This window comes from Malaya genurostris, chromosome 3, assembly GCF_030247185.1.
Source record: "Malaya genurostris strain Urasoe2022 chromosome 3, Malgen_1.1, whole genome shotgun sequence".
Taxonomy (NCBI): Eukaryota; Metazoa; Arthropoda; class Insecta; order Diptera; family Culicidae; genus Malaya; species Malaya genurostris.
The window spans coordinates 241,760,329-241,788,286 of NC_080572.1; the positions used below are offsets into that span (position 1 = coordinate 241,760,329).

Here is a 27,958-nt window from a genome sequence, read left to right on the forward strand (position 1 = left end):
ACCATGCAGTTAAAATTATTTAGTGAATCTTTTCTCAAGCACATATTTGGGGCACGGAATTTAATATAAAGTTATTTCGTAGTTCCTTATTATTCAATCGATTTTTAAAGCAAAATCAAGCGTTGATTCATTGTATTCATAATAATTGAAAAACCAATGAATTCCAATAAGTTTTCCATGCCGACTGGCTCGAAGCTGGCCCTCAATGTTTATCACATTGTTTGTATAAATGATAGCTACTTAGAAAATAAACGATTTCTTACAATACTCATTTTATTGTATTCAAGTCGATTTTATTTCAACACAAAACCCAATGCTGCATAAATACGCGTCATTATTTTATATCTATTTTTTGCTCACGATATAATGCCACCGTGCCCACCGTGCATTTCTCACACCACCTCAATACGAAACAGCAGCGCGCAAGCAATAAAAAAAATGCAGAAAAGTTTATGAAAACTTTTTCAATTTTCGGTTGTTTTCGCTAAAATTTTATAATTTTCAGATTCTTTGTGAAATTCTGCTACAAATACTAGTTTTCAGTTCTAAAATCATCCCCGTGGGACGGAACAGTGACCGTTTATACATTTCGAAAACCAATTACGGCTCGGCAAAGCAAAATTTCTAAATTCTAAGAATACTTAGTTATGATAAATTTGATTTCGAAAACTTAAGTGTTTTTGGTTTTTCGAAAATCGGTCTAGTTTTTGAATAATTGATCAAAAACGTGATTTTCGCATTCCGCTACATTTCACCTTAAGTACCTAACTATCAGTACTATAACTAATTATCTATACCTTATTTAAATATATTTCATTACTTTGTGTGTGATAAACAATGTTCTTTTGTCTAGCTTTTAATCCTAGGTTATAACTGTTCATATAATTTTGTGACCCTTAAAAATTTGAACAAATTTTCATTTTTTTGCAAGTCATTGTCTAAATTAGTAAAGTCTATTTTGAATGCTTCTCTTTCTTCTGAATATCTATTACAGTCTTTTAGAATGTGGGATATGGTAAGATTTGTATCGCAATCCTCGCATTGTGGAGGAAAAGACCTATCAAAGAGGTAACTGTGTGTTAGTTTTGAATGACCGATTCTCAATCTTGTGAGGACAACGGATTCTTTTCTAGAATTTCTGTGAGAGGTAGCCCACTCATGAGTATCCATTTTTATACTACGTAACTTATTATCCGTCGTATTTTGCCAACTTGTATTCCAAGACCTGATTGCTGCTGATTTTGCTAGCGACTTCCATTCATGGACATGTAGTCCCATGGTCAAAATATTCATGTTCACAACGTTTTTCGCCATTGCATCTGCCATCTCATTTCCTGTGATTTTCATATGTCCCGGAATCCAGAGGAACTGAATTATTTTGTTTTGGTTCTCTGATATTCTAATATTGTCCTGGATTTTTTGAATGACCGGATTATCATTGTATATATTCGCAATCGATTTCAATGCACTCAGGGAGTCAGAAGCTATTATGTATTTGAATATCGTAGTGTCATTTTTTGTAATATATTCTATTGCATTATGAATTGCTTTCAATTCGGCTGTATATACTGACGATCCATTTTCAAGACGTTCTTTATACTGGTAGTTTGAACTGTATACCCCACAACCCGTAGTTGTGTTAGTTTTTGAGCCATCGGTGTAAAGAAAGTAATAATCGTGATAATTTTCACATGCTCTGCGGAATTCTGTCTGAAACTGGGAAACCGGAGTGCTCGTCTTGTTCCATTTTGCTAATGAGAAGTCTATTTCATATCCAGCTCGCTTCCATGGAGCAATTTCATGAAATCCGCGAGGCATAACAACCCCGAGTGCTAGTTCATATTTTTCAAAAATTTCTTTGACCCTTATATAGAATGGGCGGGCTAGTCGTGGTCGGCCTTTATAGCGCTGTTCTTCTCCAGAATGGTGAATTATTCTATAGAGTGGATGATTTGGTATAGATTTTATTCTAATTCCGTATGTCATCATTAGCAGGTCTCGTCTAAGTGGTAGAGCGAGCATGCCAGAGTCCGATAATAGACTGATTACAGGACTAGTCCTAAATGCACCAGTAGCTAGGTGAATTCCAAGATGATGGATTGAGTCCAACTGTTTTAATATGGTTTTGCATGCTGAAGAATATACTATTGCCCCGTATTCTAATCTTGGTAGTACTAATGATTTGTGTAGTGTAAGTAAAGTCTGGCGATCCGAGCCCCAACTCGTGTTGGCGAGGGTTCGAATGATTTTCATACTTCCAAGAGTTCTTGCTTTCGTTTGCTTTATGTGTATATTCCATGTCAAGCGTTTGTCAAAAACTAAGCCTAGAAACTTGCATGAATCCACAACAAGTAACTTCTCTCCATTTAAATATAATTCAGGTTCAGTTGTACAGGAACTTTGACGACAGAAGTGTATTATTTTAGTTTTGGTGGGTGAGAATCGAAAGCCTGTCAATTTACTCCAGCGGTAAAGATTATCCAGTAGAGATTGCAAATTACTTTGGATTTCCCTAAGTGATCTACCTTTTAAAAATGCTACTAGGTCGTCGGCAAATATTAGTTTTCGTATGTTAGGTGGAACGAAATTCTTAAGCGAATTGATGGCAACTAGGAATAGAGTTACACTCAAGATTGCTCCTTGAGGAATTCCATTTTCTTGTTGGTATATCGACGAGTATGTATTTCCAAGGCAAACTCGAAATATTCTTTCACTGAGAAAATTCTGTATTAATCGTAACATATTTCCTCTCACTCCGTAGTCAGATAATGTTTTGATAATGAGGTGTTTCCAGGTCGTGTCATATGCTTTTTCAATGTCGAAGAAGATACAGACCACACGGAACCACCCGCGATCCCATTTCAACCAGAATATTAGTTGATTTTCTGAATTCGATTGGTTAAAATTTGGTACAACTAATCGATTGTTGTTTTAACTAAGCTGTCATTTTTGTTTTTCGAGCAGCAGAAACGATGGTTGAAACAACTAATTTAACTGTTTGAAAAAAATGCTGTCAATTAGTGAGGACACATACCTTTCAATTTCAACAAATATTTTAGTTGAAATAACTGGTCTTGTTATTGAAACAAAATTCTGTTAGTTGAAAAATAAATCAGGTTTCTTTGTTTTAGACATTGCAAATAATTAAATCAACTCGAACAATGTTATTGATTTGCGAAAATAATCAAAATATACTTACTGATACACGTCATGATCTATTTGAAATAAGTTCGGTATGTTGAGATTCATGAAATAAATATCGTTGTCAAAATATAAACAGTATTTTAGATTGACATGTAATATCATTAGGGCTGGCAAAACTACCGATCAATGCTGATTTCAAGTGATGTTAACCAAGCAATAAATTATCATAACGAAATCAGAACTGATCTGATCTCTAAGTGATTTGAATTTTTGTATGATCATGATCATGTCAAATCGAGATCAATAAAGATCTAAATTCTTAAAAAATACTTCTGATTCGATCGGAAATGATTGATGTAGAAAAACGTTTTTAATCAGCAAAAGTGCCCGGAATGGCGAGTAAATTAGCGAAATTATTAAATTTACCTAAAATGATTATTGAAAGATGATGCCTTCAAACGGTTGAACTAAAGTTATGCACTGATAATTTTAGTCAATTTATATGAGCTTGGGTGCATCAACCGCTGGGAATTGGAATTTTGCGACGGCATTCAATCGCAGCGCGTTCTGTGTGTTTGAAACCCTTCGCTCCTGTTACTTTTATAAATTAAATTCATGTCAAAAAGCGTTTCATTGCTAATGCATGAACATCATCATCGGTATCAAACAGCTGGAAGTAAAACAGTCTGCTGCAAGTAAATCAATTATCGAATTTGAAGCATACAATTTCTGCGCATACCTGAAAGATTACAAGATGATCATTCATTACCATTTTCTAATTCGTCACCAAATCTTTTTCATTTTAAACAAGGTTAACTTTATCACAACACCGCTGTTAGATAAACACTTATTATCATAAATTTCTCAAATCGAATGAACACAATTTCACCAAACGCTTTAACCATCGATGCTGTTTCCATTGACATTTTGAAGCGACGCGAACAGATTTCAACTAAAAAAGTTGTTGATTTTGCATTGCGATTATTGTTTTGCTTTTAACTGTCTCCGGCATTTGACAGCTTTCGAAACAACATATTTTTCAACTACTTGAATATATGCAAATCAAAAAAAATCAAAAATGGTTGAATCAAAAAGAAATTAGTTAAATCAACTATCGCAAAAATCAAAAACTGCGATATCGCAATTTTATGATCGAAGGGTTCTCCGTGCAGGTGTTCTTTATTGGCGAACGCTTCTTGTATAGCTGACTCCAAGGTAACGAGATTGTCCATAGTGTTTCTATATTTTCTAAAACCTGACTGGTCTGGATCCAGTAGCTGGTTTGAGTCAAGATACCATACTAGTCGTCGATTCACCATTTTCTCCATTACTTTGCAGAGACAACATGTTAAAGAGATTGGGCGGTAATTGAGTGGATTCAAAGGGCTTTTGTTGGGCTTTCGAATAGCTATGATGATAGCTTCTTTCCATTGTTTCGGAAACAATCTTTTCAACCAAAGTTCATTGTATAGCCCTAACAAATAGTATAACCCATCGTATGGTAAGTTTTTTATCATGTCATAATGCATATCATCGGGACCTGTGGATCCACCCTTGCAACTTTTTATCGCATGCTGTAACTCTCGCATTGTGAATATTTCATTTAAATCATCTGATCCCCCTATTTCATAAAAAATAGGGACATTTCGTTCCTCTGTCATTTTGTATTCTAGAAATTCCAGTGAGTAGTTTTCTGAGCTACACACCGAGGAGAATGTTTGGCCGAAAGTTTCAACAATCTTGTCGTGTTCTGTAATTAGATTGTCATCTATCTGCAGAGCAGTTACAATTTGGGGCTTCGTTTTACCGCTAATTCTATGTATTTTATTCCAGACTTCTCGAGTGGGTGTAGAAAGATTGATAGTAGGGACAAACGATGTCCAAGATTCTTTTTGGGCTTTGCGAATAGTTTTCCGAGCGTTTGCTTTTGAAATTTTGAATGCAGTCTCATTTTCAGGGGTCATACGTCTGGAAAATTTCCGCAGGGCGCGTTTTCTTTCATTGATACAGTAAGCGATATCTTGAGACCACCATGGTGGTTTGAGCGTTTTTACAATCGTTGAAGTTTTAGAAATATTACTCTCCGCAGCTTTGACTAGACAAGTCGAGAACCTATCTACTTTGGTGAGAGTATCGTAAGTGCAATTATCTCTATCATCGATTAGTACTGAAACCGCATTTTGGTATGATGGCCAGTCTGCTGAATTTATATTCCTGCGGGGACGTCTGTTTGTGTTGAGTTTTCGTTGTTGTGGTGTGAGAATTATTGGAAAATGATCACTTGAACAGAGATCGTCATGCACGTGCCAGGAGAAATGATTAGAGATGCATGGAGTACCGAAAGTTAAGTCGATCGCCGAATAGGAATTATTCGCTACAGAGTAGTGTGTAGGTGTCCCATCGTTAAATATGTTAAGGTTTCGTTCTTCAATAACTTTTTCTATGAGTTTCCCTCTAGTATTGTCTATAAGACTTCCCCATAAAGTATTGTGAGCATTGCAGTCAGTTGTTATTATATACGGCTTGGGTAGTTGATCTAGTAGTTGTTCGATTTCGGTATCGGTTACGATTTTGTTTGGTGGTAAATAGAGGTTACAAATTGTCATATTTATTGGAACACATACACTCACGGCGAGAGCTTGAAGTTCTGTGTTCAAGTTGATTTCTTTAGAGTAATAATCATCACGTATAGCAATAGCTACGCCTCCCGATGCTCTCAGATGGAATTGGTCAAGTTTGTAGTATAGTTTGAAATTTTTTAAAGTTGGTTGTTTTGCATGGTTAAAATGTGTCTCTTGAATGGCTATGATATATGGGTCATATTTACTTATCAAGAGTTTTAATTCATTAAAGTTATTGTAGAAACCATTAGAATTCCATTGAATTATTGTACTATGCATTTTGAATTGAAATTTTCAATCAAGAGACTTGGTTTACGTTAGTTGAATTAAAGGTCTGAGTCAGGTCCTTGAAGTAACATTGATGTCTTCAAAGTCTGTGAGACAATTCTAAGACTAGTTTCTTTTACTTTTACTGATTCTAGGTTTATGTTATGTTTTATCTGTTTCGGTGACATTTCCTGATTATTTTTATGCAGTGGTGTTAGTAGATTACCTTGGGCTCCTTCATCTGTAATCATAGGCTGCTGTGTTGGTGATAATGGAGAGCGTGATCTTTCTCTATCACGTTTCGTCGATGCATAGGAATTTCCATTCCAGATAGGAATGAAAGGCCACAAAAATAGGAACTCCTAAGTCAAGGTGTATTTCCGTGCCGATGGCTGAATGGCTACAGGAGGTTAAACAATGCAGTCGTGAACGGAATATCTTGGGATTTTCCCTTACTGTGTTAAGCGAAGCTCTGGCACAGTGGACGACTTCTTTCTTCGCAACTCGTGGGATTTAAATGATTAAAACATTTAAAAAAATCCTTACATGGTTCGCTATAGGCGATTATAAGCCAATATATTTGGTTTCTTGTAGTTGTTGTACGGTAAGTGCTGGAGGTGGAGTGTTCGTTACTTTAATTGATAATGGTTAGAGTAGCACAAATCAATCTCCAGCATAAACGTACAGCAACTATGAATCTATCCAGACTTCTGCAAGAAGGTAAAGCTTCTTTAGCTTTGGTTCAAGAACCATATTTCCAAAAGGGAAACTTCTACGTTGGAAAATTGTTAAACCCAGTCTTTGTTGCCTTTAACAAGACCGGAATGACTAATCCACGTGAAATGCCTCGAGCATGCATACTTGCAAATAGTGCTCTCGATGTCTCTCTCATATCGGAGCTCACAACTCGGGATATTTGTGCTGTCACAGTTGGTATGACTACTGATGGCATAGACAGGAAATATGTCTATTGTTCGGCATATTTGCCGCATAACCAACCTTCGCCAAGCGATGACTTCAAAAAGGTTGTATCATACTGCTTCAAAAGTGATTTACCGCTTGTAATCGGCAGTGACATAAATGCTCACCATATCATTTGGGGCAGCACAGATATTAATTCGAGAGGCTCTGATATGATGGAATTTGTGAGCAGTACAAACCTGCACATAGTCAATGCAGGAAACCGTCCAACTTTTGCGAGATCTGGCAGAGAGGAGGTTTTGGACGTAACTCTCTGCTCTGATAGAATTGCGCATGAGTTGGTGAATTGGCTCGTCTCCGATGAGCTCGAGCCTTCGTTGTCTGATCATAAGTACATATTCTTTGATCATTCAAACGTTAAATTTGATATTATCACATATCGTAATCCCAAATCTACAAACTGGGACCTCTATGAAGAGGGCTTGGCGACTAGATTTTACGGGTACCAACCAACAATTGAAACCCCAATTGATTTGGAAAATGTTGTCGACGAGACAAACTCACTCATAGTTGCAGCATATGAAGAGGCTTGTCCACTTCGGATTGTGCGAGCTACTAGAGGAACTCCTTGGTGGAATGCTGAACTTGCTAGACTAAGGAAACTATGCAGAAGAGCTTGGAACCACCGTCGCAGAAATGGGTCGGAGGCATTCGTGTTGGCTCGAAGGGCTTACAAAAATGCTCTTCGATCGTCTGAGCGAAGTGGTTGGAAAAGCCTCTGCACAAATGTCTCTAGTCTCAACGAGGCTAGCAGATTAAATAAGTTACTTTCGAAGTCTAAGGACTTTAATGTCAGTTTCTTAAGAACTTCAGATGGTGAACACTTGTCTGATGAAGGTGATGTACTTCACTATCTTTTTAACACTCACTTTCCAGGATGTATGGATCCATCACCGACAGCTCTTCCCGAGACTTTTTCAGGTAGTTACGATTCTTGGGCCCTTGCTCGAAGCGTTGTGACGATTGAATCGGTCAAATGGGCAGTTGAGAGTTTTGCTTCGTACAAGTCTCCTGGAAAGGATGGAGTTTTCCCAGTGTTACTGCAGAAAGGGTATGAACATTTCAAACATGTTTTGAAGAAAATACTTACTTTTAGTCTTGCGACAGGATATATTCCAAGAGCCTGGCAGGAAATAATTGTCAAATTTATTCCCAAAGGTGGTCGCGACACTTATGAGGAAGCGAAGAGTTTCAGGCCTATCAGTCTAAGCTCATTTCTTCTTAAAACAGTGGAACGCATAGTCGATCACTATATCAGAAATGTTAGTTTGGGCCTGCATCCGCTACATGGAATGCAACATGCTTACCAGCGTGGAAAGTCCACTACAACCCTGTTACATGATGTTGTGTACAACATTGAAAAAGCTTTCTCACAAAAGCAATCTTGCTTGGGAGTTTTCCTAGATATTGAAGGTGCCTTTGATAACGTGTCTTTCAATTCAATTCTGGAAGCAGCCCGTGGTCATGGCATACCTTCAAGTATCACAAATTGGATACACGCAATGCTTAGCAATCGACTTCTTTGTTCATCGCTTCGGCAAGCAGAGATTAGAAAGCTAAGTGTCTGTGGGTGTCCTCAAGGTGGTGTACTATCCCCACTTTTATGGAACCTTGTCGCTGATGGTTTGTTAAGGAAACTTAATAACCTTGGATTTCCGACTTATGGTTTTGCCGACGATTATCATATATTGATGACCGGTATAAGCATTAGCACTCTCTTTGATTTAATGCAGCAAGCCCTGCGATCTGTTCAAAAATGGTGTTGTCAGGTTGGATTATCTGTAAATCCGGGCAAAACATCAATGGTGCTTTTCACTCATCGTAGGATAATTACAGGAGCTCGTCCGTTGCAGTTCTTTGGTTCAGGGGTCACTGTGGTCGATCAAGTTAAATACGTCGGGGTTATTCTTGACTCAAAACTGAATTGGTCTGCTCACATTGATTTCAGGATTAAAAGAGCTTGCATGGCTTTCGGCCAATGCAGACGAGCTTTTGGAAAATCATGGGGACTCAAACCCAGATATATTCATTGGATCTACACAACTATTGTTAGACCAATTTTAGCATATGGATGTCTTGTATGGTGGCAGAAAGGAGAAGTCGCGACAGTTCAGTCAAAGCTAAATCATCTCCAAAGGATGGTCCTAATGGCGATGACAGGAGCATTCACGACAACTCCTACTGCTGCTCTAGAGGCGCTACTGTGCATTAAACCACTACATGTGTTCCTAAAACAAGAAGCATTATCTTGTGCATACCGTCTTAGGGTTACAGGGCTTTGGAACAGTAACCCATTAGATTATGCTACCAGCCACACTCGCTTGTGGTCTCAAATGGTTACATGGGATGAGTATTTACTCGCTCCTAGTGACCTAACTCTCACATGCAGTTTTCCTTTCAAAACATTCCATGTGAGCTATCCTCTTCGTGAGGAATGGTTGTCTGGTTGTCTGGAACGACAACTTGATGAACACATAGTTTGTTATACGGACGGTTCTCTGTTGAATGGTCGTGCTGGTGCTGGTGTCTACTGTCGTGAAATGAGGCTGGAGCAGTCCCATTCACTTGGTAGATACTGTACTGTGTTTCAAGCAGAAATCTACGCGATTCTGTGTGGAGTACAATCGGCACTTCAGCAGAGGATCTGTGGTAAGCGAATTTATTTTTGTTCCGACAGTCAGGCAGCCTTAAAAGCACTCAGTTCGAATGACTCACGGTCGAATCTAGTGATCGCATGTCGAACTCAAATTGAAGACCTCAGCATTTCAAATGCTGTTTACTTCTTATGGGTACCCGGCCATCCTGGTATTACTGGAAATGAATGGGCTGATGAGTTGGCTAGAGCTGGTGCAACGAATGATTTCGTTGGTCCTGAACCAGCTTTACCACTTTCAACTAGTTGGATAAAGCACAAGATTCGTTCTTGGGCTGTATCCAAACATGCCAGCTACTGGCGCAGCTTGCAAACTTGCGCTCAGACAAAAGTATTTCTACCAGATTTAAATCTGAAAATGTCAAAGTGTCTACTGCATTTCTCCAAGCATCATTGCAGTATTCTGGTCAGAGCTCTGACTGGACATTGCAAACTCAATTATCACATGGCTACTATTCAACGTGCTGAGTATTATTCGTGTGATTTGTGTGAATGCGATTACGGTACTTCATATCATCTGATATGTAACTGTCCCGCATTGACGCAGCTACGTATCCGGGTTTTTGGTTCTCCATACATGGTTGAGTCTGTGTATGCGGAGCTAAAATTGAAGGATATTCTCTCGTTTCTCACCCAATGTGGTAAGGAGCTATAGTCAGAAGGGTTCATCGTTCTTCCTGGAGTGAATGAATCCCTTCTGTATTCACCTTAAATAGGGTTTGGCAGATTGTTTGGCATCCTCTGGGGGGTACCGAATTTACTTCTGCTCGTACATACTGCGAATCGTTCTGCATTCTTCCGGGAGTGCAGAATGGTGTCGCTTTTGTAAGATCTCTAAATCCTCTCGGGGGTTGGAGGTTTTATTAACAGCAGACTGTTCGGGACCTCGTAGAGGTTCAGAATTTCCTTCTGCTTCCACTAAATGTGATCCTCAGCAGATTGTTCAGCATCCCTTAGGGGTGCAGAATTTACTTCTGCTTTTATGTGTTTTTGTGTCGTCAATTTTTCCCATCCTCCTAGTCCAACCCTTACCATTTCCTTTCAATCCTTCCCTCTTATATATCGGGAAAATGATGCTAAAAACAAATTGATGGCAAGGCACAAATCTCCAAATATCAAGGGGAACGTGCCATTTGAGCCAATTTGTTCTGATTCCTGATATGTTTTATCTGTTTCGGTGACATTTCCTGATTATTTTTATGCAGTGGTGTTAGTAGATTACCTTGGGCTCCTTCATCTGTAATCATAGGCTGCTGTGTTGGTGATAATGGAGAGCGTGATCTTTCTCTATCACGTTTCGTCGATGCATTTCCGGGAGAACTAATACAATGCGAGTCTTTTATGCTAGTATTTTGCGGTGTTTGTGTTGATGGGTACTTTGACAACTGGGATCTTCTTTCGGTAGTTGTATCCAAATGCGAATTAACAGTGTTGATAGTAGTAGGAGTAGTATTTGTCTGGTTCCGGATCGCGTTTCCATTGTTTTGGTGTGTTTCAGTGGTACCTGCGTCATTCGATACAACTTTGGCGAAGCTTTTGGTTAGCCTCGGCGGTTTTGGGTCCGGCGCTTGTAATCGTCGCTTCTTTATGCCTTCACGTAAAAAAATCCTCTCAGTTACGCGAATTTTCTGGATTTCACATTCATCTTCATATACTGGGCATGTTTTAGAAAAGGCATCATGGTTGCCTCTGCAGTTGACACAGACATTGTTTCCACAGCTCGTTTTATCGTGATATAGGTTTGCGCACCCCGCACAAACACGTTGTCCTCTGCAGTGATCTTTAGAATGGCCGAATTTCAGACAATTCATACATCTTAATGGGAGCGGAATGTACTGTCGGACTCGACATGGGTAGAATCCGATTTCAATTGACGTTGGTAGATATCCGAGGTTGAACGTCAGGATTACGGTAGAAGTTGGTTCAAGATCTCCATTTTGATTGCGGCGGTTGATTCGTCTGATCTCAATTACATGTTCATTCTTCAGCTCCTCTAATATTTCTTCATCTGATATAAATTTTAGATCATCGCATTTATTGACGCCTTTCGTAGTATTCAGATAGGAATGTTCCTCAATTTTGATTCCAATTCTTCCTCCCAAATTTGTTTGTTTCATTAATTTCTCAGCTTGTTGCGAATCTACTGATTTCAGTAGAAGCTTCCCGTCCTTAATTCGACTTATGGCAACGTTCTTAGTGATGGCGTCTATAGCCTTCATAATAAAAAATGGCGACACTTTTTCCATTGTATTACCTTCATCTGTCCTGGTCAGTACCAGATAGCGTGGTCCATTGTTTCCTTCTAATCTGCTTTCTTTTGCAAACGTATTTTCATGTAGCGTGTTTCTTGTAGCTCCACGTTTTTTCGATTTCGAAGTTACCTTCTTATTGTTTCCGGGATCATTATCCGTCAAAGTACAAAAACGAGATCCGAGCGGTCGTGGCGACCCTCCGCCACCAGAGTCAGAGTCCATTGCTCCTTCTCCCTTCACGTCTGAATACAATAGTACGAATTAACGATATAGATTTGATATATAACTCGACTTGAACTAAAGAGCTCCAATAAAGGTGTTTCTCGTTTGAAAGCTAAAGCCGAACTTATATTTATTTCATGATTCTACCAAATCCACATTATAATATCTGTATGATTCTTAGAATCTTCGATATCCGCATATATTTCCGATACATCGTTTTCTTTTATTTGTTACGTCGTTTGCATAACACGACGCTTGTTATCACATCGATTTCCATCACACTATTTGTCAGCACATCGTGCAACGTCCCGTAATGTTCAACACGTCTCATCTATCACACCATTTCTCGTACGTCGTTTCCATTTTACGTTCAGAGGTGTGCTATATTACAAAACTTTGCTTAAAGAGTGATGTGCAGCGATTTTGATGTAATATCACAATTTCTTTTTTTCTGTGTACTCGACACAAAATAACCGCTCAAGTGTCAGATTTCAACCAAAAGTTAAAATGACCCGGTTGGTTGGTTCACAGCCTAAAACGATTCCGATCAGCACTGATTTTATGAGAAGTGTGCACAGACTGGATTTTGGTTCGATCACAGATTTTTGAACAAATTACCTGACATCCTTGATATCAATTTCCGTAAAGGTGGAGTTTGTTCTATTGTAATTCTAAGCAAAAAACAGTGAAAATTCGATAATCTATAGAGCTAATGCGCATCACAATTTTCCAATTACCCTCCAGTGTTGGTGTTAATGCTTGCGGTTGCTTCAGTGTCAATTCGTAGCCTGCTATGAAAATTAGCATCAACTCTTCAATCATTTACCGAAATTTTCCAAGCGATAAACAGCAAGGTAATCGCAGTCGGTCGCAGAGAGACACGCAACGTTTCACCGTTTGACAGAATCGGTCGGAGGGGGAATCAAATTTTAATTAAAAGTTGATTACGCTTGCTCTTGTTCGGTGAGATCGATCTGCTGAAACTGAGCCATTTTTTTGCCCGGGTCGACCGTACCAGCTGTTGAAGTGAAAATCGCTTTTTGAATCCTGTTGGCATTCGTAGCATTTGCATTTTTCAGGTACCACTGAAATTTCTATTGTACTTTTTTTTTGCTGCGAGGAATGTGCTATGAAATACTGCTGCTGCACAGTGCGCCCAGGGGAGGAATTTCTGATCGTTAGGAAGAACAATGAAACTGGAACAAACAGGCCATACATTGACCCAATGCAAAAGCGTCCTGCGGTGTCCGAATCAGCAGGGACTGTCTTTTGCAGCCCACATGTTTTGGCGATGAGAACCATTTTACCGGAGGTTTAAAATTGAAATGATGATGATGATGTTCAGTCGGTGTTGAACAGTCGTTCGCACCGCACGCGTATAGCTCTTGGCTCCTGGAATTATTTTTCTGGCTACCTAGAGTTTCATTGATTCAAGGCTTCAGTCTTTTTCAAGGCTACCTGAATCACTAACTAAGTGACTAAGTGATACAAAGAGTGATATTAGAGTGACTAAGTGATACAAAGAGTGATATTAGAGTGACTAAGAAATTAATCAGCCTTTTTTAAGGCTAGCTAGGAGTCTAATCGAAGACTAATTTAGCCTAGTTAATTTAATTTAAAATTTCATTAATTTCAAAAATGCCTGCGTCCAACCGGAAAGGCAACAAGCCTAAGGCTAAAAATAATTCAATACGGAATAAATCACAATCCGTTATTCAACATTTTTCTAATAGCATTCACGATCTTATAGAATCTGAATGTAAAAATAGAAGACAACGGACGGATTTCCCTTCCGTTGATCCTATGCCGTCTAACAATATTTACGAGATTCTTCCTGAATCCGATTGTAGCGACATAGAAGAAAATTCTTCAAAAATTCCCAAAATGGACGCTTGTCGTTCTGGGAAGAAACATCAATCTATGCCACCAGTGACGGTGATGATTTCCGACTTCAAAGCATTCCGTACTGAGCTTTCTACTTTTCTCCCGGAAGTAAAAGTCTCATTTCAAATCGGACGAAGAGGAGAATGTCGAGTCTTGGTGGATGGATTGGAAGATTATGAACGTCTTATTCGATATTTGTCCGAGAAACTTCATAAATTTTATTCATATGATATAAAATCAGACAGACCCTTCAAGGCTGTCTTGAAAGGATTATCAAATGATCAAAGTATTGATGAAATTAAAAATGAACTAAAAGAATTGCTTGGTTTTGCCCCTTCCCAAGTAATACTTATGAAAAAAAGAGCGAATGGTACTTCTAAACCACGCTCTGGAATTTCCCATGAACTTTACCTAATACACTTCAATCGAAGTGATGTAAACAATTTGAAAACTTTAGAAAAAGTACGTTTCATTTCCCACATTAAAATTCATTGGGAACATTATAAACGGCATAATCGTATTGCAAACTTAACGCAATGTCGTCGTTGCCAAGGCTTCGGTCATGGAACCAAAAATTGTCATATGGATATACGGTGTTTGAATTGTGGTAAATCGCATTCGAAAGACGCTTGTCCAATGAATGAAACCACTGATAAATTTTCATGTTCAAATTGCAATGGAAATCATAAATCCAATTATTTGAAATGTCCTGTCAGGGAAAAAATTTTAAACGCTCGTTCGCTTAGACAACAAGTCAAATCAACGACCTTAAATTTACAGAACATACCTGAAAATTCTTCTAAGGCACCTGCCAATTCGTCTTCTAACGAAAACAATTTATTGACAGGTAGATCGACCTCGTCATCATCTTCTTCTAATGTCAGTTATGCTGGTATATTAGGTAGAAATCTATCTCCTATTTCTTCTAATGTAAATAATCAAAACACAGGACCGCCTTGCAGTTCTTCTTCTAACGAAAACAATTTATTAATAGGTAGACCGGCCAAATCATCTTCTTCTAATGGCAGTCTACCTACAAATATTCCTTCAATGCCATTCGCTTCTTTAAATGAAGTCGATTTAGGCGATATAACTGAAAATAAAATGATCTACCTACAAGATCAACTTTTTCAAATGATCATCCAAATGAATTCGACTTCATCACTTTTTGAAGCATTTCAAATCGGATGGAAATTTGCAAATAATATTATAATGAATTTAAAATTTAACAGTGATGTTAAATAATTATTTGAATATTTTAAATTGGAATGCTCGATCTTTGAAATCGAGTGAAGATGAATTTTATAATTTTCTCAAAGTTCACAAAATTCATATTGCCATTGTGACAGAAACTTTTCTTAAACCAAATGTAAAATTGAAAAGTAATCCACATTATGTGGTTCATCGATTTGACAGGTTTACTGGAATTGGTGGTGGAGTTGCCATTTTTGTCCAACGGCAAATTAAACATCGAATTTTACCTTCTTTCAATACTAAAGTTATTGAAAGCTTGGGAATCGAAGTTGAAACCATTCATGGAATTTATTTCATCGCTGGAGCATATTTGCCATTCCAATGCACCGGCGAACAATTAAATTTCTTTAAAGGCGATTTGCAAAAACTTACAAGATATCGATCGAAATTTTTCGTAATAGGGGACTTAAATGCTAAGCATGTCCAGTGGAATTGTAGGCAAAATAACAATAATGGTAAAATACTTCATAATCAACTCTCAGCTGGTTACTTTACAGTTCTTCATCCCAGTAATCCTACTTGTTTCTCTTCCGTGAAAAACCCGTCTACAATTGATCTGGTTCTAACGGATCAAAATCACATTTGTAGTGAACCGATTACTCATGCTGATTTTGACTCAGATCATCTTCCTGTAACATTCAGACTTTCCAACGAAGCTATAATTAATCCAATTAGTTCTATTTTCAACTATCATAGAGCAAATTGGTTGGATTACAGATCTCACATTGAAAATCATGTGGATCATGAAACTATTTTAGAAAATTCTGCGGATATCGACACAGCAATTGATAATTTGAATCATTATATTATCGAAGCTAGAAATCTTTCAGTTCCCAAAGCTCAAACTAAATTAAATTCTCCTATCATCGATGACAATCTTCAACTGCTCATTCGGTTGAAGAATGTTCGTCGACGTCAATAGCAACGTTCTCGTGATCCTGCTATGAAAAACATAGTTAGGGATTTACAAAAAGAAATTAAACATAGATTTACTCTTTTGCGAAATGAAAATTTCGCTAAAGAAATTGAACAAATTAAACCATATTCTAAACCCTTCTGGAAACTTTCTAAGGTTCTTAAGAAACCTCAGAAACCAATTCCTGCTCTCAAGGAAGGAAATCAAATACTTCGTACAGATGGCGAAAAAGCTGAAAAACTGGCTCAGCAGTTCGAGAGCGTCCACAATTTTAATTTGAACGTTGTGAGTCCTATTGAAAATGAAGTCTCACTGAAATATGATCATATTTCAACTCAAGCGTTATTACAAGATGACATTATTGAGATGAATTTTGATGAAATTAAATCAATTATTAGGAAACTCAAAAACATGAAGGCTCCTGGTAGTGATGGAATTTTTAATATTCTTATTAAAAATCTTCCCGATGTTGCCTTGAGACTCCTGGTTAAAATTTTCAACAAGTGTTTTTCATTAGCTTACTTCCCAAAAAGATGGAAAAATGCTAAAGTAATTCCTATCCTAAAACCTGATAAAAACCCAGCAGAAACATCAAGTTATCGCCCAATTAGCTTACTTTCTTCTATCAGTAAACTTTTTGAAAAAATTATCTTGTTAAGAATGATGACTCATATAAATGAGAATTCAATTTTTTTACCAGAGCAGTTTGGATTTCGTCATGAACATTCAACTACTCATCAACTTGTCAGAGTAACGAACATGATAAAATCAAATAAATCTTCTGGGTTATCCACTGGAGTTGCTCTTCTAGACATAGAAAAAGCATTCGACAGTGTTTGGCACAAAGGTTTAATAGCAAAAATGTCTGATTTCCAGTTTCCTATTTATTTGATCAAAATGATTCAAAATTATTTAACTGATCGTACTCTTCAGGTTAGCTATCAGAATTGTAAATCTGAATTGCTACCCGTACGTGCCGGTGTTCCGCAGGGTTCGAGTGTAGCTCCAATCTTGTATAATATTTTCACTTCTGATCTTCCAAATCTACCCGTTGGTTGTCAGAAATCGCTATTCTGTGACGACACAAGTCTGTTAGCCACAGGTAGAAATCTAAGAGTGATCTGCAGTCGCCTACAAAGAAGTTTAAATATTTTCAGTGATTATCTGTCAAAATGGAAAATTAAACCAAATGCAGCAAAAACGCAATTAATTATCTTTCCTCACAAGCCAAGAGCTTCTTTTCTTAAACCAAACAATAATCACATTCTCAAATTGAATGGCTTGGAATTGACATGGTCTGATCAAGCTAAATACTTAGGTTTAACGTATGACAAAAAACTCACTTTCAAGGATCACATTGAAGGAATCCAGGCAAAGTGTAATAAATATATTAAATGTTTATATCCTCTTATAAACAGAAATTCTAAGCTCTGTCTAAAAAACAAATTGTTAATTTATAAACAAATTTTCAGACCAGCCATGCTTTATGCGGTACCAATTTGGTCAAGCTGTTGTTCCACCAGGAAGAAAACGCTTCAAAGGATTCAGAATAAAATTCTGAAAATGATTCTGAAGCGTCCTCCCTGGTTTAGTACAAATGAGTTACACAGACTCACAAATATAGAACCATTAGATGTAATGTCACATAATATTATAAGCAAATTCCGACAAAAATCGATGCAATCTTCAATTGAATCGATTCGCTCTCTGTATTAGTTAGTAAGTTAGTATATAAGTTCCTTTTCCCCATTACACAATACAAGTAGGTTTAGAATTTTCCCTACACAAAAATCTCAGAATTGCGGAAGCAAATGATGTCTTCATGGTAATAACCAAATCATATATATATATATATAACAGGGCTGAAAAGTCACCACTTGTGGCTGAACACCCAATTTAAATCTTAATAATTTAATTTTAACTCATATTCCAATAAATAGTTATTTACAAAAAAAAAAAAATAAAAAAAAAAAATAAAAAAAAATGATGATGATGTTGCCCTCAAACAAAAAAAATGAGGTTTTAGTAGAGAGAAACTCCAGCGGGACTTAGATGTGGTGGTGGTGAAAATAAAAATTTCATGTTTGGTTTGCGAGTCTGTTGAATGTTGATAACATTGCTGAAATAAATGGCATCAAGTGCCATTCTTCACCGCAACAACCTTTCGATGACCAGGGTTGCCACATTTAAATCTGCATTTTTCAGAAGAAAAATCTGTAAATCTGTATCGGGAGCTCAAAAACCTGTATTGAAAATCTTTATATAGAAGTGATAAGAAATCGAAGCACAACGGAATGAAAAAGTCTTTAGAACCCAAATTAAAAGAAACCAAAACTTTTCTTAGTCTGAATTTTATGATTTTGTAGTTGAAAAAAACGCTGGAAGTTGTTTTTACGTTGGAGTCTTTCCGAATAATGATTTGACGAAAAACTTTCAAAATCCAATCTGAAAGTGAAACGTAATCTGATCTCTTTTTAGAATTAACACACAATCAGGATAATGTTTGCGCTTTGAAATATTAATCAATACCATCATTTAATATATACTTGATCTTTATTCAATTTTTAATCCACGCTATCGAAAATCTGTACAAATCTGTATTTTTTGCCAAAAATCTGTAATCTGCATATACAGAATCTTGCTCACAAATTTATCTGAAAAATCTGTAAAATGCAGATTAATCTGTATATGTGGCAACCCTGTGTACAACAGATTATAAAAAAATAACCTCAAAATCGTCGTCCTTGCGCGAAAAACCCAAGCGAAAGTAAAGAGTTTTCCGCGTTGTTTTCAAATTTTGAGAAAACCTAATTTTTGAGTTGTTTGTGGTTATCTCACACTGTTCAAAATTTTATCCTAAATTCCTGATCATATTTTTGATGAAATAGTGAAAGAATTATGTTGCTGCCATTAATACAAGTCGAGATATTCACGATTAAGTTCTGCCCATTCTTCCATATGGCTAATTTTGAAAAGGCACCCCATAGTAAAGTAAGTCGTATTCACGACAAAAATTACCGAACAACGGAATAAAATCTTAGTACACTGGGGTCTCTTTTTATGCGTTTTTTAATGCGGTTTCTTTTTACGCGGCTTTTTTACCCTGATTTCCGAAGTTACGCGGTTTTTTTACACGGATTTCCAAAGTTACTATGTCTCAAAGTCGATTTTCACAAAATTTTTTTTTGAGTTTACACCAGATGTGGACTTTCCATGCATTTCTAAAATATTTTGCATCAAAAATATTTTTTTTCTTTAGTTTGGAGGTTTTTTTGGGCGAATTTCCGAAGTTATGCGTTTTTTTACGCTGATTTCCGAAGTTACGCGGTACGTATCCCCCGCGTAAAAAAAGACCTCAGTGCAGTATATGTCCAGCCAAAGCTAGGACGGAATCAAATCCTAGTGTGTACATTGAATTTGGCAGATAGTTAACTGTCATTCCAATCGAACAGCTGTCGTCACTGGATCAGGGTCATTTCGCCGAAAGGGTTATTTCGCCAAAAGAGTCTTTTCGCCGAATCCTAAAATCGTCTTAAAATCGTAAATAGAAATGATTTAAAATAAAGACAAATGAAAGATGATAGCGTTAACGCCCGTTTTGTTGACCTACAATTGTACTTCTTGAATAAAAATTGATTCTTGTACTCTTGAATAAAGATTGATTCATGAACCTCAGAACGGAGTTCCCAAGAAAACTTGTTGACTATTAGCTAATAAGCAAGAAAGCAATTCCATAGATGTATCTACCAGACAAATGTATGTGGTATTTTCCGTTTATTAAGTGAGAATGGAAAAATATCTAATGCAGCTAAAGCCGACTTTCGGCGAAATGACATTCGACGAAACGACTTTCGGAGAAATGGCTCTCGGCGAAATGACCCGCTCCCGTCGTCACTTTACTAGCAAGCTATACGATTGAACAATAACGGATATAAAAATAGAGGGGTCATGATTCGCATTAAAGTGAAAATTCCTAAAATCTTGAATTGTTTAATGTATTAACTGAAATTTTCCTTGAATTATTATTACATTGTTTGCTATTTTTTATTTTAAAGTCGTGCATTTTTACATTTGTTTTGGCAGTTTGAACTATTTTTTCAAGATGCAGGTTCTATTTTTTTTCGATGCACCCTGTATTGAATTATTTGGATAATTGAATCCATGTATTTCGAGTTTTTATTTCAGGAAATCGCGGATTTTCGAGTTGGACGGATGGGTTTTTCAATTCTAAGTTTTACGGATTTTTGATTTTGAGGAACTGTTTGATTGTTGGATTTTGAACTTAAGGGTACTTGGTTCATTCTCACTTGTTTTGCAGTTTGAACTATTTTTTCTAGATGCAGGTTCTATTTTTTGCACCCTGTATTGAATTCCAGTTTTTTTTTCAAATAAACCCCTGATAATGTTAAGGAATTTTCAGCCTAAGAATTTCCGGTTTCTAATTCTTAAAGTTTTGTAGTTTTCTAATGATCTTCGATTAATGATGTTTGATCCTTGATTGACTCTCGAAAACGCTTGGATCTTTCGATTGTTGAGTTCTTGAAATTTCTTAGATTCTTATTATTTTTGGCATTAAAAATGCCTTACTCTTCACTATATGGGGCCGGGTGTCAATTAAAAGTTTCAAAATAGTCGCGTAACCTTTTTGTGTCATAATTTTGAACGTTAATAACTCGGTCATTTGTTGATGGATTGTTATAATTTAACAACCAATCGATTCGGAAACTTTTAACTTAAACATGTATGACGACGTCGTTTCAGTATTTCAATAGCATACTATTGAAAAAATGGTTGGAATCGACCTATGTTTTCATCCACCAATCCCTGTTCTACAAAATGACGTCAACTTCTTGTTCGGCATAGGAGGCTTTGCGTCATGCATTAAAAACATCGTATCGTTATGCATAGTATGAAGAGAAATCTATAAATATAGGCTGCACAATATTTCTTTGCCTAGTTGATGTTTGACTGTGAATGAAACAAGTAGCTCGTCCGGTGAGCTGACGACTGGATTGTATATGCGTTCACTTGCTGGATTGTCGCTTTTGCATTATTTGTTGGTGAAATTTCCTGTTGTCTGTGCAACACCGTGTTCGCTTGAGTATCTTATATATGATCTAACTATTGAAAAACCGAATCAGCGTGGTTACCGATTCTTTTGAAATATCCCATGTATTTAGCAAATTTTTGGTCGATTTTGCCATTAAAAATGCCTTACATTTCGCTTCCCGAGGTTCATTCATATGTTAATAACATCAAGTTTCAATATGAACAAAATTTCAGAATTTTGTTGCGTATCCATTCCGTATATTCCTAATATGCCAAAGCGAAAATCAATGTAAGGAACTAAATATTTTATACGGACTGTTCCACATGTTTTCTTCCTCGTATTGTTGCCATATTATTCACCGACACTTTCCGAAGATTATCGACGATTTTGAAGGATTAATAAAATTACACTATTACTGAGTTTACTGGCACAAAATTTTTCGTTAAAATAAATAAAATCTTCTCTTGGATCGATTAACTGTTTATAAAATTAATAAGTCCATCCAGTGAACGACCATTATTAGGTTAAAACTGGCGGTAAATAAACGATATAAATCAAATTAAATTAATAAGTTTGTACGTTTCTCGAAAATTATCATCATAAAATAATATAGATTCATTCGTTCAGGTTTAAATCTTTAGGTTGTTTGTATCTAAAATTGAGCTTTCAAGTAACTTTGAAGTGTAGTGAAGTTTAGTGTATCATCATCATTATCATCTTTATTTTTGTATTTATTATAAAGACCCTAGAAATGTTTCATTTTTAATGTTATTGTGCTCGGTCGTGTCTTGAATACAACCCTCTAATTTTTTGTATTCTAGGATTGTTGTTGGACTTCTTCTAATCTTGAGTTATTGCGATTTTCGATCGTTGAATTTACGGATTATCGAATTCTTAATTTTTTTTGAGTTCGTTTAATACAATCCATTGACAGATTTTTGAAATCCTAAGTTCTTGAATTTTTTGTCTCGTGAATCGTTTAAATAGTGGGTCTTTATTTCATGCATTTGTGAGTTCTTGAAATATCGAGCTCTTAGTCTTTCAGTTTTTTAGAATATTTTGTTTTTAAACGACATTTTACTGATTGTTCTGTAATCCACGTAATCTTTTCCGAAATTTATTAAATGAAATTGCTGATATCTTTTGCCGGAGTTTGACATAATATTATGCTTAAAGTCTGAGGCCAGTGTGTTTTAGGCTGTTTTAGAGGGCTATTTTTACGCTTCAAATCTGATTTTCTCAGAAGTGGTGACGAATATAAAAAAAAACCAACTGAAAATCTCTTAGAAAATTAGTTTAGATTATTCTGTGAAAACTTCAGAATGATTGTTTGACTTTAGCGGTCGGGAAAACCTTTTTTCTAAAAAAAGAATTGCATAGCTGAAAACGCCGTCTTTCAATTTGTTCGTTGAATATCTCGCCTTCAAAAGCATTGATCAAAAATCTATCCTGACAATGTCTAGATAATTTAATTTAGATGCGAAACATGTATGTTGTCGCGATAAAAATGAAGTGAATGTTATTTTTGTGAAGGTAAGTCGATTTCTATGTCTACGCCATTTTAGTTCCCTGGTAACGTAACGAAACATGAGAGTGAGATAAAATCGGTTCTAAAAGTCTGCCAAACAAGCGGTAGCTTTATTGGATTTTATGTGATGTAATCAAACCTGTAACCGAAAATATCAAAACTTTCTTGGCCACCCGGCCACATCGAGAGTCATTTTGCACATTTGCGAGAGAGCATGGAGGGAAATGTAATACGCAGAGCGAGCCACGTGGTTATACGCGACCTACTGGCCTCAGCCCTTAAATTGTCAGTAAACAACAAACGATTACAGTTGACGATGATTTTAGTCAATCAGTCAAGGTCATTTGACGTAACTGACAAAATGGAAGCCCTGCAGAAGACTCTGCAATTCATGATGCACCTGATCGCTTTTGCCGAACTAACGGAAAAATTCCAGCTGAAAAAATCAGCAATAATGGACAGGTCACAAATTTAGGATTGCCGAGATTCTCAGTAATTATATACATTTTGCCGAGACCGATGAACTTGACTGTGCAAATCTCGGCATTTTTTGCCGAGATCTAACATTAAAATTTAAGTGTGTACATTCCTAGATTTTTAACTCTAGAATTTTTGGATTCATGAATTCTTAAATTCATTGCTTTCCGAGTTCTAGGTGTCTTATATTGTTGGATTAATGGATCCTGGGATTTTCATTCTTTGATACTGCGATTGTTGGATTTTTAAATTGACTCAATTTTACATTGTAGAATCCGTGGATTTTCATTCCCTTTGGATTTTTGTGCTCTTGGATTCGTATATTCTCAGATTGTTGGATACATAATTCTTAGATTGTTCAATTTTTGTCGAAGAATAGGAATAATACTGAGTGCAAGGATGCGTTGGTTCATTCGTACTGGATTCTTGAATTTGTCGGCTCTTGGATTGTTAGATTCTTAGAATCCGAACCGGATTTTCGGATTCGCGTATTGTTGTGCTCTTGAATTTGTGGATTATTCGATTCTTATTTTTATGAGTACTTCATGAGTTGATGGTTTTTTTTTACTATTGGAGTTTTCGATTTCAAAAGTGTCAGATTAATGGATCTTTGCTTTCTTGGATTTTTGGTGTTTGAATTTTTGAATTTTAGATGATTGGATTCTCAGATTCTTGGGTTTTAGGATTCATTCATTCATGGATTTTTGGCTCGTTTCAGCATATATAGCGATATGCTTCATCCATGCACTGGATATTATGATTGAAAGAGCATCTTTTATTTCCGCGGAATATGAGTAAGTGACTCTGCTTACACATCCGCCCAATCCTTTTTTGTTCGCTTTTCGGTAACAGATAGAGTAAGAAGGTGAATGGATGAGTCATATCGGGGCTACTGTAAGTCTACCCGTAGCTACTGGCAAGTTCTTGATCTTACTATTGGAATTTCAGAATGTAGGAATATTTAGTTCTTGAATAATTGTATTCGCGTATTGTCAGATTATTTCCCTCTTGAATTCTTGGAGTTTCATATTTTTGAATTTTGGGTTTCTGAGTTTCTTGTATTTATGAATTCGAAGAGTCATGGTTTCATAGGTTCTTGGATTCTACGATTTCTAGGTTTCAAAATTTCTGGATTTTTCAACCGTACATTGTTCGGTTCTTGAATTAATGGATTCCCGATTCTATCTAATTCTGGGATTCCTAGAAATTTTGAATTTATGAACTGTTGGATTTTGACTACATGGGCTTATGTTTTCTCCGATTCTTGATTTCTCGGATTCACTCATTCTTGGTTTTTCGACTTGCAGATTTGTCGCACTCTTAGATTCTTGATTAGCTTCTGAAACTAAACTCATGGATTCTTTCTTTCCTAGATTCTTACTGCATGCATGGATTTTGGATTCTTAGATTTTTGATTTGAGGGATCGGCGTTTTTTCGAGTTCTTGAGTTTTTAAATTATTAGTTTTACGGATTTTCATGAATTCTTGGGTCGATTTATAGTTGGGCTCTTGGATTTTCACTTCATGAATTTTGGATCTCTTGGATTTTCAAATGTTTGGTTCACTGACTAAATTAAGTTTTTGCTTCAATCATATTCCAAATTACTCATGGAATTTAACTCTTGGATTCTTGGAGTTTCAGACTTATGATTTTTGTTTTTTTCGGGATTCTTGTATTTATGAATTCCATTCCAGGGTTTTAAAATTTCTGAATTTTTTATCCTTGCATACTGCACGAAAAAAATTCAACAATTATTAAAAATCATTTAATCATGTCTATCAAGAATAATAAGCCATGATTTCATGATCAAAACGATTGATGTCGTGAACAATAACACATCTTTAATGAAAAATTTCATGATATCAATCATTTTGCTCATGAAAGTTCACGAGTAGATATGGTTCATGATTTCATGATTAAAAAATCATGGTACCGGCAATGGATTTTTACTTTGTTGCCTCAGATTCCTAGAAACTTTGGTTTTATGAATTGTTGGAATTTTGAATGCATGGGCTCTTGTGTTCTTCGATTTTCATAATGTTCGATTCTCGATTTCTCGGGTTCACTCATTCTTGGATTTGACAGAGTTGGAGATTTGTCGAAGGCTTAGATTTTTTGTTTATTAGCTTCTTAGAATCTTTGAGTTTTGAACTTAACAACTTTTCGATTTTTGCCTTCGTGATATTTTTTTATCGCAGAATTTTTAAATTTGTGAACTCGTGGATTCCTTCATTCCTGGATTCTTAGATGATTGGATCCATGAATTTTGGATTCTCAGATGTTTGTTGAGTGCGAAGGGTTTTCCAATTCTTAGTGTTACGTATTCCTCGATTTTCGTATTATTCTTATATTTTTGAATTTTAGAATTTTTCAAATTTTTTGCCTTCGTGAATTGGAGATTGTAGAATTCTTTCATTGCTGGACATTTGGATAATTGGATCCATGCATATTTGATTCCCAGATTTTTCATTTCAAGGATTCACGAACTGTTTGGTTGTTGGATTTTGAATTCATGTGCTCTTGTATTCATTTTTGGATTATCTCATTCTTGGATTTTTTAGCTTTAGAATTTTTCTATTTTTGGATTTCTTGAATTTTTGATTTTTTTTTAAGATTTAGATTTGTGTTTGATGTTTTTAGATTTGCGATCTCGTGGATTCTCTCATTAATGGATTCTTAGATTATTGGATCCATGCATTTTGGATTCCAAGATTTTTGACTTCAGGGACTTTTCAATTCTTAGTTATACGGATTTTTGGATTCAGGAACTGTTGAATTGTTGGATTTTGAATTCGTTGGCTGTTGTATCCATAGATTTTTGTATTTTTGGAGTCTTTCGTTCTTGGATTTTCGAATTGCAGATTCTTAGGTTCATAGAATTTGGGTTTTTGAACTTTAGAATTTTTCTATGTTGGACTTCGTGATTTTTTTTATTGCAGAATTTCTAAATTTATGAACACATGGATTATTTCATTTCTGATTTTTATATGATTAGATTTTTTATTTCAGGGATTCGCGAATTTTTTAGTTGAGCGGATGGGTCTTTCAATTCTTAGTTTTGAGGACTTTCGGATTCATGAGCTGTTGGATAGTACGACTCTCGGATTTACTCATTTTTGTTCCTTAGGTTCTCAGAATTTTTCGAATTTTGCATTCGTGAGTTTTTGATTGTAGAATTTTTGGATTTGTGATCCCATGGAATTTTTTGTTGTTTCAATTATAGAGGATTTAACCTTAATGTCATTCACCTCTTCGGGCCAGCTCTCTGAACCTATGTGCGGAGTTGGGAATCGAACCCTGGTGGGTTGCGTGAAAGGCATCGACTAACACATCACGCTAAACCCGTCTCCAACTTATGGATTTTTCCAATCAAGAATTCTTGGATTTCTAGAATCCTGGTTTCTGGGATTAAAGGATTCATAGATTTTCGAGTTTCTGAATTGTTGGCTTCTCATATTTTGAATTTCAGGGATTCGCAAATTTTCGTTTTCTTGAACGCGTGGGTTATTCTATTCTCTGTTTTACGATTTTTTGGATTTATGGACTTTTGGATTTCTTACTGTAGGGGTATTCGATTCTTAAAGGTTCAGATTCATAGATTTTTGCATTCTTCGATTTTCGGGTTCATGGATTGCTGGATTTTTAAATGCTTAGATTTTTAGATCATTGAATTCTTAGATTCTGGACTGTTGCAAACAGGGATTTTTGGGTCGATAAAGGTTTCAAGGTTTCAAGGTTTCAAGGTTTCAAGCTTTCAAGGTTTCAAGGTTTCAAGGTTTCAAGGTTTCAAGGTTTCACGGTTTCAAGGTTTCAAGGTTTCAAGGTTTCAAGGTTTCAAGGTTTCAAGGTTTCAAGGTTTCAAGGTTTCAAGGTTTCAAGGTTTCAAGGTTTCAAGGTTTCAAGGTTTCAAGGTTTCAAGGTTTCAAGGTTTCAAGGTTTCAAGGTTTCAAGGTTTCAAGGTTTCAAGGTTTCAAGGTTTCAAGGTTTCAAGGTTTCAAGGTTTCATGGTTTCAAGATTTCAAGATTACAAGGTTTCAAGGTTTCAAGGTTTCAAGGTTTCAAGGTTTCAAGGTTTCAAGGTTTCAAGGTTTCAAGGTTTCAAGGTTTCAAGGTTTTAAGATTTTAAGCTTCAAGTTTCATGTTTTGCAAGTGACAAGTTTCAAGTTGCAGGTGGCGAATTATAAATTGAAATTTATGAAGTTGTTCTATGGCATTGCAACAGTTCACCGTTAAATTTATCCCGAGCTGTAAGTTTGTAAGTTGCAAAGCTGTCCAAACCAATTGTACCAAAGTTTCATCCGGCCCTTCCGTTTGCCTTCTGCCCGCATGTGGTCTACAAAATTCCGGTGACCTGTAATTTAATCCGCTTACCTGCACAATGTCGCCTTGGTTGCCACCAGCCGCCGTGAATGTCAGGAGGCACACGTACGGTATGCGATCTTCTTTCGGCCGGTGCAGTTCCAGGTCGTACGTTAGGCCAATATTGCCGTAGTAGGTTCGATTACATCCTAAACGGGGAAAGAAAGCATGGAATTCGTTAGAGCCTGTGTGTGTTCGCCGGTGAGATAAAGCAATGGGAATGAAATTCGTCCTGTGCTTTTCGTTCTGGTTTATTTTTCCTACCTTTCAAATGGGATTATTAGCTGCGATGGTCGGTGTTCGGTCGGAACAATCTTAAAGCTCAGACCGTCTAACTTTCCAAATCTCA

General features: G+C 36.4%; 1 protein-coding gene across 2 annotated transcripts in view; it reads right to left on the bottom strand.

The window, feature by feature from the left end:
• The window catches only part of LOC131434755 (uncharacterized), a 493,742-nt gene that overhangs the window by 111,694 nt on the left and 354,090 nt on the right, over positions 1 to 27,958 (bottom strand). For both annotated transcript variants that reach the window (XM_058601835.1, XM_058601834.1), the window contains exon 4: positions 27,622 to 27,758. In XM_058601835.1, coding sequence (XP_058457818.1) covers positions 27,622 to 27,758 — 137 coding nt within the window. The remainder of the gene's footprint in view (positions 1 to 27,621; positions 27,759 to 27,958) is intronic.